At 39.9% G+C, this 12,735-nt stretch overlaps 1 protein-coding gene across 4 annotated transcripts in view; it reads right to left on the reverse strand.

The window, feature by feature from the left end:
- Positions 1-12,735, reverse strand: part of pex1 (peroxisomal biogenesis factor 1) — an 87,120-nt gene that overhangs the window by 70,925 nt on the left and 3,460 nt on the right. For 3 of the 4 annotated variants that reach the window (XM_041183830.1, XM_041183829.1, XM_041183832.1), the window contains exons 2-4: positions 7,341-7,487; positions 5,587-5,670; positions 5,007-5,121 (exon numbers count right to left, since the gene is read on the reverse strand). In XM_041183830.1, the coding sequence (XP_041039764.1) occupies positions 5,007-5,121; positions 5,587-5,670; positions 7,341-7,487 (346 nt within the window). Of the gene's footprint in view, positions 1-5,006; positions 5,122-5,586; positions 5,671-7,340; positions 7,488-12,735 lie in introns of those variants that run through there. The other variant, XM_041183831.1, reaches the window with a different exon arrangement.

The raw sequence follows: 12,735 nt of genomic DNA on the forward strand, positions 1-12,735 counted from the left end.
GAGAAAGACTTGAAGCTTCAGATTTAAAGAGACAAAAGCTGCAGAGAGCAGATCTAAAGCGAGAACAGCTTGTAAGAGACTAGTAGGTACAAAGAGACAACTGAAGGTCTGTGACTCTTTGCGACGGGCATGTGAAGCAATGGTGTACTGTTAACAGCTGGGTCAGTGACAGAGAGTGTGTGGAAGACAGCTTGAATGCATATGGTCACCCAGGGGGAGGAACAGTCAGGAGGAGAGTTCGAAACCTAGGAGACGAACCCTTGTGAAAGGTATCTGAGAGAAAGCATCAGTTTCGGAGAAGATTCCAAGGCGAGCTCTTGGAAAGTGGAGATTGGAAACCCTCGTGTGAAAGATGGAGTTCGGTGAGACCAGTTGGCTCACGGTGTGACAAGCGTCTGGGGGGTGGGGGCGTAGTTGATGAGAGATCCACAGCATCTGGTTGAGGTAGCAGCTGTCGCTTAGTTTCAGTGTGTGGTTAGTCTGACCACAGATCGCCATAGGTTTACATGGACTGTGTATTTACTGTGAACATTAAAGTATAAGATGGTTTTTGTAACTTGTGTTATCCTTACAAATCTGTATATATCTTTAAAGGTATAGTTGTGGGTGAAGGAGTATTGTAATATAGTTCATCTTTTCTCGTTGAATAAATGTTTTATTCTTTTGTTAAAAGTTCATCAGCTGACTCCTGTGACTCTGTTCAACAGCTACTCTCCACATATCTAAACAAACAAATAAAAGTTAGGATCTATCAAGCTGGGTTCCACCCTGGGATCAGGCTTGTCCAGGGGTAAACTCAGCTGGGGTCATCATGGTATCCTCTGGTTCTTGACACTCCTGCCAATGGGAACAGTTTCTCCCTATCTACTCTGTCCAGAACCTTCATGATCTTGAACACCTCTATCACATCTCCTCACAACCTTCCCTTCTCTAAGGAGAAGAGTCCCAGTTTCTCTAATAAATGAAGTCTCTCATCCCTGGGACAATTCTTGTAAACCTTTTCTGCACCCACTCTAATGCCTCCACATCCTTCCTAAAGTGTGGCACCCAAAAGTGAACATATTAGAACAAGAACAAAGAACAAAGAAAAGTACAGCACAGGAACAGGCCCTTCGGCCCTCCAAGCCTGCGCCGATCATATTGCCCACCAACTAAAACATTTTGCACTTCCGGGGTCCGTATCCCTCTATTCCCATCCTATTCATGTATTTGTCAAGCTGCCCCTTAAACACCACTATTATACCTGCTTCCACCACCTCCTCTGGCAGTGAATTCCAGACACTCACTACCCTCTGTGTAAAAAACTTGCCTCGCACATCTCTTCTATAGTTTTCTCCTCTCACCTTAAATCTATGTCCCCTAGTAATTGACTCTTCCACCTTGGGAAAAAGCTTCTGACTATCTACTCTGTCCATGCCTCTCATAATTTTGTAAACTTCTATCAAGTCGCCCCTCAATCTCCATCGATCTAGTGAGAACAATCCGAATTTCTCTAACCTCTCCTCATAGCTAATAACCTCCAGACCAGGCAGCATCCTGGTAAACCTCCTCTGCACCCTGTCCAACGCCTCCATGTCCTTCTGGTAATGTGGCGATCAGAATTGCATGCAATATTCTAAGTGTGGCCTAACCAAGGTTCTATACAGCTGCAGCATGACTTCCCAGCTTTTATACTCAATACCCCTGCCGATGAAGGCAAGCATGCCATATGCCTTCCTGACTACCTTTTCCACTTGCGTTGCCACTTTCAGTGACCTGTGCACCTGTACACCCAGATCCCTCTGCCCGTCAATGCACTTAAGGGTTCTGCCATTTACTGTATAATTCCTGCCTGTGGCGACTCCAGTTGTACTCCAGTAATTTATAAAGGTTCAACACAACTTGCTTACTTTTGTACTTTATACTTTTATTTATAAAGCCCGGGATCCAGAATACGTTATTAACCACTTTCTCAACCTGCCTTGCCACCTTCAATGACTTGTCCACATATACCTCCACATCCCTCTGCTGTTGCATCCCTTTTAGAATTGTATCCTTTAGCTTATATTGCCGCTTCTTGTTTTTTCTCCCAAAATGTATCACTTCACCCTTCTCTGCATTAAATTTAATCTGCCACATGTCCATCCATTCCAGCAGCCTGTCAATGTCCTCATTGCCCTCCTCACAGATCATAATACTTCCAAGTTTTGTCATTCCCAAATTTTGAAATTGAGCCCTGCACACCCAATCTAGGTCATTAATAGAGATCATGAAAAGCAGTGGTCCTAATACAGATTCTTGAGAAACTCCAATACACACCTTCCTCCAGTCCAAAAAGCAACCATTTACCACTACTTCCTCTTTCCTATCATTTTGTATCCATGCTGTCACTGTTCCCTTTATTCCATAGGCTTTAAATTTGCTATCAAGCCTCTTGTATGGTAATTTATCAAACACCTTTTAGGAGTCCATATACATCACAACAAAAGCATTACCCTCATCAATCCTCTCATTTAATTTACCAAAAAACTCAAATCAAGTTAGCTAAATATCATTGACCCTTAACAAATCCATGCTAACATTTCTTAATCAATCCACATTTCTCTAAGTGATTATTAATTTTATCCTGGATTATCATTTCTAAAAGCTTTCCCACCACCAAGATTAAACTGACTGGCCTGTAATTGTTGATGTTATCTTTACACTCTTTTTTGAACAAGAACCTATTTGCAATTTTCCAGTCCTCTGCACTATCCCTGTATCCACGGAGGGTTGGAAAATTATGGCAGTGCCTCTACAATTTCCAGCCTTGCATCCTGCAGTTTCCTCGGATGTATCTGATCTGTTCCTGGTGATTTATCAACTTTTAAGTATAGGCAGCCGTTCTAATACCCCCACTTTACCAATATTGAGCCCATCCAGTGTCTCAACTATCTGCTCTTTCACTATTACATTGGAAGCATCCTCTTCTTTGGCAAGGTCGTAATTTAGTACTTCAGCTATGCCCACCATTCTGTGCATAAATCTCGTCCTTGGTCCCGAATTGGCCATTTACCACCGTTTTACAATTTATATGCCTATAGAAGACTTATGGTTTCTGTTAGCTGTCAATCACTTCTTATAATCTCTTTGCTTACCTTATTGCATTTTCACTTCCCCTTTGAACTTTCTAGATTGTCTGCTTCTCACTTGTATTATCAACCTGACATGTGTCTTATGCATCTTTTTTTCTGCTTCATCTTACCTTCATCATCTAGTGCTTTGACTTTGTTTGTCCCACCTTTCCTCCGTGTGGGAATGTACCTCAACCATACTGAACTATACCCTCTATCCATTATAATTTTGCCTGCCAATCTCAGATTCCAATTTACCCTGGGTCTGATTTTGTTTTCACACCACTGAAATTGACCCATCTCCAATTAATTATTTCTACTCTGGATTGTTCCTTGTCCTTTTCCATAGCTAACCTAAACCTTATGATACTAAGATCACTGGCTCCTAAATGTTCCTCTAGTGAGACGTGATCCACCTGACCAACCTCATTCCCTAGCACCGATCCAGCAATGCCTTCTTCCTCATTGGACCAGAAGCATGCTGATCTAGAAAATTCTCCTGAACACACTTAAGAAACTATTTTCCCTCTCTGTCATTTACACTATTATTATCCCAGTCTATATTAGGATAATTCTAGTCCCCAATGATAACTATGCTAATTTCCTAGCAAACGTGCTCCACTATATCCTTCCCAATAGTTAGTGGCCTATAGAATGCACCCAGCAATTTTTAAACTCTAATTAAATAGATTCTGTTCTTGACCCCTCTAGGACATCCTCTCACTCTAGCACTGTAATATTCTCCTTAGACAATATTTCCAAACCCCTCCTTTCTTCCTTTCACTATCTTTCCTGAACGCCTTGTATCCAGGAATATTTAGTATTTTTTTTTGAGCCAGTTCTCTTATCACAGCATCATATTCCCACTTGGCTATATGCACTTGCAGTTCACCAACCTTATTTACCACACTTTGTTCACATACATGCACAGTGAACCTAATTTATGCCTTATTACATTCCCTCTTACTCTGACCCCACTATTTCTTACTCTAGTATTATTTGTCTCTCCCAATTCTTTGAGCACCTTGTTTTCCCTCTCTAATGCTACTTCCTGGATCCCATCCCCCGCTGCCAAGTTAGTTTAAACCCTCCCCAAACACTAGCAACCCATCACGCAATGACATGGCTCCATTGGTAAGGCAGGTTCAAAGTATTCATTTAGTACCTCAACATGCTCTCTGTCTTCATGCATAAATCTCCTTCTTGATCCCTAATTGGCTCCACTCCTCTATTTACCACCCTTTTACTATTTATATGTCTATAGAAAACTTTTGTTTTCCTATCAAATTAGCTGTTAGCCGCTTGTCAAACTACCTTTGCTTCTCTTATTTCTTTTTTAATTTCCCCTCTGAACTTTCTATATTCAGTCTGCTTGTTCACTTGTTCAGGTGCAATCCATCTAGCCTGTACAACTCTCGTCTCCCTCAGAACCTGTCCCATTGTCCCAGGAATTTAAAGCTCTCCCTCCTGTACCATCCAGTCATGCATTCATCTGCTCTACTTCCTATTTCCATACTCACTAGAACATGGCACCAGGTGTAATGCAGGGACTACTACCTTTGAGGTCCTGCTTGCTAGTCTTTTTCCCCTAGCTTCCCTAGCTGCCTGCAGGACCTTATCACTCTTCCTACCTATGTCGTTGGTACCAATTTGGATCACAATCTCTGGTTATTCACCCTAACCTTTCAGAGCGCTCTGCAGTCACTCAGTGACATCCTTGACCTTGGCACCACGGAGGCAACAAGTTTTCCTAGATTCACATAGGCAGCCAAATCTCTTGAAATTCAGAGTTTAGCTTTTTATTTATGGGATGGTGGGGTTGGCACTACTGTCACTATACTAGCTTAATAAGGCATATGAATATAAATAATGAAGCAACACCATTTTTCATTGATTTACATTTAACTTACTTACCAACTTCAATATATATCACAGTATGCTTCCCTACCCATATTGGAAATATTCCTCCAGGAAAGACTATTCTGATCTGGTCCATAATATGCCTTTCAAGTGATGTACTATGCAGCTCCTGCAAAATTCAGGGAAGAGTAGTCCGGGATTATTATCTGTATGGTATTTGACTGTGAGCAATCATCATACAAAATTTAAAAAACAAATATTTCACTTTGTAGCAAATAGTACCAAATGAACAAGTTTGAGTGAAGATGAGTGAACTAAAGAAATAAAAATAAAATGTTAAACCAGGTGTTTTAATAGCAGGTTCAGTACAGGATAATGCTGGGCTTGTGAAATTTCATACTGCATCCATTTGCACTATGAGAATTACATAGCATTTAAACTAAACATGTGTCTTTCCAATGATTTCCAAATATCTGCAGTTTTAATAGTCTCAAACTAGGGAAATCCATTGTATATCTCCTACTTAGAATGTGTGGAATAAATCTAAAATGTAGTATCATATACATGTATCTTTATAACCTGCACATTATCGGATTATCTTTTGTAAAAAGCAGTTAAGAAAATAATATAGTACCAATATTTCCCAGTCACTAGGTGAAAGGGGTTCCACCACAGCTTGTTGACATGAGGAGACTTGTGCACAGGGCCTAAGAAATACCTGAATCACAGAAAACAAATATAAATTAATTGTTTCATCATAAAACTAAAAACACAATGCTTTTACATTATACCAATCAGAGAGAACTTAACAGGATATTGGACAACAAACAGAAAACAAAAGAAATAGGGTTAGCAGTTTAAAGACAACTTTTGATAGCAGAAAAGAAAGCAGAAAAGCTAAAGTATGCTTGTATTAGAGATAGTTTAATTAAGTTATGTTTGTATTTGTGGGTGTTAGGAATGAGTTTTAGCTCTAAGTTTAAGTTTAATTTGTGTTCCTGTAATGGTGTGTTAAGGGGGGAACTTGAGTGTTAGTTTCACTTTAAAAGATGCCTGCATTATAATGAAGGGGAGTTAAAACAAACACGAATCAAAAAAAAACTGGGCTGTTGCTAAGCAACAGGAGACCCACACAGAGACAGGGGAAAACAGAAAAATTAGTTTTAGTTTAGCTGAAAGGAGTTGCCAGCAGAAGCAGCATAGGAGAGGGGCAGATAGCAAGTCCCAAACTAAAGTTGGAAACAGGAGCAAGAAGCTGAACAGGGGGGAGCAGAAGGAAGGTTTCCCCAAAGAACAGAAGACATGGATCTCGAGAAGACCTTCTAGTCAAAGGGAAAGAACGGGAATCTGGAAAAGGTCCTGTTATGTGAAGAGTGAGGAGCAGAGAAAGGCTCCAAGTTTAAAGGGAGAAAGCTGTAGGGCACAGATTTAAAGCATAATAGGTTTGTGAGAAGCCAGAAGATCCAAGAAGACAGCCAAAGGTCTGTAACTCTTTGCTATGGGCATGTGAAGCACATTCAGTTGGCACAGCTGAGGATTTAAAAGAGGATGCGTGGAAGGAAGCTTGAATGCATGTGGCGATCCAGGGGAGAGGATCACCAGAAGGAGTGTTCGAAACCCTGGAGATGTACCTTTGTGAAAGGCGTCTGAGAGAAAGCGTCATTTGGGAGAAGATTCCAAAGCGAGTTCTTCAAGAGTAGATAAAAACAAAAAAACTGCGGATGTTGGAAATCCAAAACAAAAACAAAAACAGAATTACCTGGAAAAACTCAGCAGGTCTGGCAGCATCGGCAGAGAAGAAAAGAGTTGACGTTTCGAGTCCTCATGACCCTTCGACAGAACTTGAGTTCGAGTCCAAACTCGAACTCAAGTTCTGTCGAAGGGTCATGAGGACTCGAAACGTCAAATCTTCAAGAGTAGAGATTGGAACCCTCGTGTGAAAGACAGTGGGAGCAGAGGAGGGAGAGGGGGTTGGGATTCCACAGAATTTCACAGCATATTATAGGGTTCCTTTACCAAAACAAGGTTGAGTTCCAAAGAAGAGTCATTTTGGACTTGAAACATTAACTCTGTTTCTCTTTCCACAAGTGCTGTCAGATCTGCTGATGTTTTCCAGCACTTTCTGTTTTTATTTCAGATTTCCAGCATCCTGCAGTATTTTGTTTTTCTAAAAGGTTGAAAACTACTGGCTTAGTGTAAGAGAAGATCTTAAGAAGCAAGGAATGAAATGTTTTCAATAATAATGAGTTAAATCAGATTATAATTAGAACCAATAGGTGAAATATTACAAGCAAAGTGGAGGAGATAGATAATCCAGAAACTCATCTTTAAGTAAATGATTACTAAGCAATTAAAAAATGTAAATTGGAAAGTCGCTGCCTTACAGACCTGTTCTCCATTTTGGAGCCCAAGTTTTTCTCCCAGTTGCCTATTGACCTCTGCAATGTTTTCTCCTTCAAATCCAGTATATCTTCGTTCTACCCAACTTAGAAAAGCTGACTGCTGAAGACCCCAGGATATTTCAATTGCTTGGCACTAAACGTAATAAAAAAAAATGTAGACATTTATAAGCATTGCTTGGATAGAAAACTAAATAGTATGAACACTCAATAGTCTAGTCACCATAAAAGAGTTATACATTTGCGCAGCACCAGAATTCCACCAGCTATGCCTTAGAATAAGCCACACACCTTTACACCCATAAAGAATTAAACATCAGCACAGCCATTGTGATGAGATGCCAAAGTCAAGTAATTCTTGGTTACTCATGCACTTCTAGCAGCAAGATATAATTCTGAAAGTGCCAAGGGACTGGGATATTAACCCACCCAATAACCAGAGATAGTGTAAGACAGAGATCATCCCAGTTTTTGCAGTAGTAATGATGGGAAAACTGTCAGCATTAGTCATTATTAGTCCACTGAAACTGAGAGCAACTTTGGGAGTCCACACACACACAGAATTACAAGGAAATCCAGAAGTTGCTGTCTGTGATTCTATGCTTCTCCAGTCAGTCTGTTGTTGAAAGTTCCTCCACCCCCAGAGTGCAATCCTTAAGCAGTGAATTGATGAATACTGACACTTCCATGCTGTTAGCCTCTATAAAAACCCTTGAAAAGCATTACACATTATTGAATGAGGTGTAACGGGATTTTTAAACAGTGCAATCAGGTTTAGAATAGCAGCTAAATACACTTACTGAAAAGCTAATTTTATATTTTTGGAATGTCAAATTTCTCCATTATAATTTTTTTAAATCCAATTTTTTAAAGATTATATTATTAGAATAAGATACAAACTAAAACATTATTTATTTTACTATCTGAATATTTACTTTAAAAGTGATAATAATAACTGCTTTTAACTTCCCAGTATGCTGTCCATAGGAATGCTTCAATCTGATTGGCTGTGTACACTACTTGCTGACATCCCTGATGTTGGGGATATGGAGATCCCTTTGACTTGGTGCCAGATTTAAAATGCTATTATGAAAGGGGAAATCCATACCAGAGATCTCTAAACCATTTTAAGCGGGTTTTTTCAAAGTCAGCAGCAAGTGTGGTTGTTTTATCGCTGACTGCAAGATCCAGCTCAAAGACCATAAAGATAAATACAACTACAACTCATATCTTCTATCTTTAATGCAGAAAAATTGTTTTGTAAACACTTACAAAACAAAACTGTTATTAAAATGGAGACCCAGGTGAAATTTCTATGGCATTTCTCCCAACCTTCTGTCATAATTTCAGCACCATTTCTCTGGAGTTTCTACTGATGTATTATGGTGAGAGACCGGAAGAACCTCAGCACAAAATTCAGGCATCAGTGTCAATTACTGCTCTTAAGATTTGTTTTAAAAAAACATTCCAATCAATAACCCCACCTTGTGGACAATTCTGAAAGTGTATGTCTAGATTTAAATAATTCTAGCAGTAAAGTTTACTTCTTGACATTGGTCAAAAACTAAGTCATCAAAATAAGAGTAAAGTGGATGAATTATCTTTAAAAGTAATTTTTGTTTGCTTTTGTTTTACAATATTCTTCAAGCATCTAATTCAGCTGAATTTGGCTCTGAATATACTTAAGAGTTAGGGCAAAAAGCTAATTTTTCAAAATCTTAAAAGGCAAGATTGTGTGATTATCCAATAACATTCTTTCATAAATGTTTAAACAACATATCGCTGGATCTTTTCAAACTTGGATCCTTGTACCTCAGTTGCTCAGTGAGGGCATCACAAGAGGCTGACAGATCAGGAAATGCTGCACTTGTTAACTTATATAAGTATTCATTCTATAACTGTATAGCGGCAGTCAACATTTTCTGCAAAGCTAGCACCATTTTCTCACATTAGCGGTCATAGTCATTTGGAAGTTAGGACAAGAATTCCCCACACAGAATAATTAAAGGAAAGCAGGTGTACATCAGTGGTTTTTAACGTGGCAGTTATGTAGCCAGCTAACACTAGTGTGTTGGGTTTTCATGTTCCATTAAGTCAATATATAACATCGCTTTAATCTCATTGACCAGTTACTGATTCACCAATTTTTTCAGTAGACCAAGATCACCTGAATTTCATAATCTTCCAGTTTTGGCCTAGCTGCAACAGAATTTTAAACTTTAAATGTGAAAAGGCAGTTTTTACTTTTCCACTACCCTTTGTGTGAAGAAATGCTTCCTGACATCACCTGTGAATAGCCTAGTTCTAATTTTGAGGTTATGTCCCTTTTTCAGTGAGCCTCGCTCCCCAGCCTGTTCCTCATAGCCCCACAAATTTTCTTCCTTCAGGTTTTTATCCAATACCCTGTTGAAGCCATAATTGAATTTGCCTCCACCACACTCTCAGGCAGTGAATTCCAGACTCTAACCACTTGTTGCATGAAAGCATTTTTATTCATGTTGCCTCTGGCTCTTTTGCCAATTACCTTAAATTGGCGTCCTCTGGTTCTCAACCCTTCTACCAATGGACACTGCTTCTATCTACATTGTCTCTACCCTCGTAAGCCTTTATCAAGACTCCTCTTTTCCAAGAACTCAAGCTTCTCCAATCTTCCATGTAACTCAAGTCCCTCTTCTCTGAAACCATTGATTTTTTTCTGCAATCTCTCTAAAGCCTTCCTAAAGTGTGAACTTTAGAACTGTACCTCTCCTTCTTCCTACCAAAATATCAGCCCATAACTTCTGAATTTCTGGAAGCCGTAAATGGGGGGTACTGCAAAGATGTGCTGCGGAACCCTCCCCACCGCAGGAAGTCCCCAGATAAGGTTTGCCTGGCAATTACCTCAGGAGCGCAATGTCCTACACATTTCTCACCTGGCTTGAGTCGGAAGGTCGGGCAAGAAACTAAAAGCGGAGTGGCAATCTGGCTCTGATTGCCACTCTGTGGAAGTTCTGACCCATCATTTCACACTTGCAACAGTAAATTTCATCTGCCATGCATGTCCACCATTGCACCAATCTATGTCCTCTTGAAGCCTATCACTATTCTCCTCACAGTTCAAAATAGTTTCTAATTTTGTCACCTGCAAATTTTGAAATTCTACACCTAAGTGTGGGTCATTAATATAGATCAAGAAAAGCAGTGGTCCTAGTACTGGCCCCTGCAGTATCCCAATGTTTACCTTCCTCCAGCCTGAAAAACAACTGTTCACCACTGCTCTGTATCCTGTCACTCAGCCAACCTTGTATCCATGTTGCCACTGTCCCTTTTATTCCATGGGCTTCAATTTTGCTGGTACATCCATTATGTGGTACTTTGTCAAACACCTTTTAGAAATCCATAAAGACATCAACTGCATTATCCAACCCTCTTGTTAACTCATCAAAAAATTTAATCAAATTAATTAAACATGATTCGCCTTCAACAAACCATCCCTGGATTTCCTTAATTAATTCACATTTATCCAAGTGATTGTTAATTTTGTCCCAGATTATCGTTTCTAATTGCTTTTCTACCAACGAGGTTAAACTGACCTCCTTTAGTGGCTGGGTTTATACTTACGTCCTTTTTTGAACAAGGACATCTGGAATACTGAGGGACAGAATGACGCAACTTCAAACTGACCTGAGAGCCACTCCAGAGCTATCCAACTCTATGGCCTGAATTTTTAGGTCGGCAGGCAGGCACGATCGGTGAGCCCAGGATCGGCCAGGGAACAGACCACTGACTGCAATTGGCCCCCCGAGCACAATTTCATGCTGGCTGGCCAATTAACGGCCAGCCAGCGTGAAGCATGCACTGAGTAGCTCAGCGCTGCCAGGGTGGGGGGATGGGAGGAGGGCAGGCACTGACATCGATGTGGGCATGGGCCAGCGCTGAGAGAAAGCTCTCTAAAGGCAGAGAGCTGCCTCAGGGAGCTGAAGTCCTAAAAGATCAAAAATAAAGGTTTCAGAAGCTGAAAGAAAGTGTCCATGCATCATAATAAATCACCTGAAAATTTAGGTACAGAAAATGCTGTCCACAGAAACTAATTTATATTTTATTTCATTACAGAAACCTTATCTCACCCGTGGATGAGGTTTGATGAAAAATGCAAAGGCTGCCTGGCCAACTTGCTCATCTGCCAACAATAAGGTTGGACGGGCAATGAAAAATTGAAGACAACTGCGCTGCTAATGGGTTTAATTTCTCTCTTAATTGTCGGCAGGTGTGCGCCGAAGTCAGAAGTACACCCGCTGACCGAAATATTGCGCGAGCGCAGCATGACATCAGGACATTCGCCCGATGCCATCTCACATGATTTCACACTGGATCAGGTTGGGCGCGCGCCTGCCCGATCAGCGTAAAATTCTGCCCCAAGAATGGATGGCATGCCTGAAACACCACCATACTAACTCAACATTATAGAGAAGTCAGTCTAGGTTACAAGTTTAAGTTCTGGTTTTGGGCTCAAACCTTGTATCCTGGTCAACATTTATCCCTCTAACAACATCACTAAAACAGATGATCTTGTCATTATCACTTTGCCGTCTGTAAGGCCTTGCAGTGCACAATTCTTCCCATCACATTTCCAACATTACAACAATGATTACACTTCAAAGTACCTCAATGTTGGTAGGGGATTTTGGGACATCCTAAGGTGATGAAAGGCACTATATGATTGCAAGTTATCTTTCTTTAAGACAAATTGTTAATAAACGACAATTACAATGTATTGGCATTTTTACTCAATAAAAAGGTACTTTTCTATGATTTCCTCTGCAATAAATGCTGATTCATCATTTATATACAACCAATCCAAAGTTATTTACTGGACTTTTTCTATAAATTCAGACATTAACAAAGGAGGATTTAATGATTACAACTAAAACATTACAAGTTTAAATGGTAATCCATCATTAACCAGGATAAAACATTGGAATATATATTATGAAGTTCCAGCAACAAAGCTGGAAATCATTAAATATATGTAACTCCACACATATTCATAATCCTACAGGAAAGTTTAGTACAATGCTGTGATGATGTGAGGCCAACATTTCCAAGTTACTGAAAAAGGAACTACATTCAGGAAAGTTTATGTGCATGCACAGATACTTGTTCATAAGTATACAAATTAGATTCAGATAGCTAATTATGTTTTACAAAAGTTTAAAAGTAACTTTTTAAATGCGGCTCTGATTCAACTGGAGTCATACTATACCAAGCGAAAACCAAGTGATGAGACATTATACCTCCAACTGGTCTCAACCCTCTTGCTTCAGGATGTACTTATGCTGCCATTTTTTAAATACTGCAAACAGTATAACATTGAACAAGGGATCAGATTTGATTCCAGACACAAC

The sequence above is a fragment of the Carcharodon carcharias genome, chromosome 3 (assembly GCF_017639515.1).
Source record: "Carcharodon carcharias isolate sCarCar2 chromosome 3, sCarCar2.pri, whole genome shotgun sequence".
NCBI lineage: Eukaryota > Metazoa > Chordata > Chondrichthyes > Lamniformes > Lamnidae > Carcharodon > Carcharodon carcharias.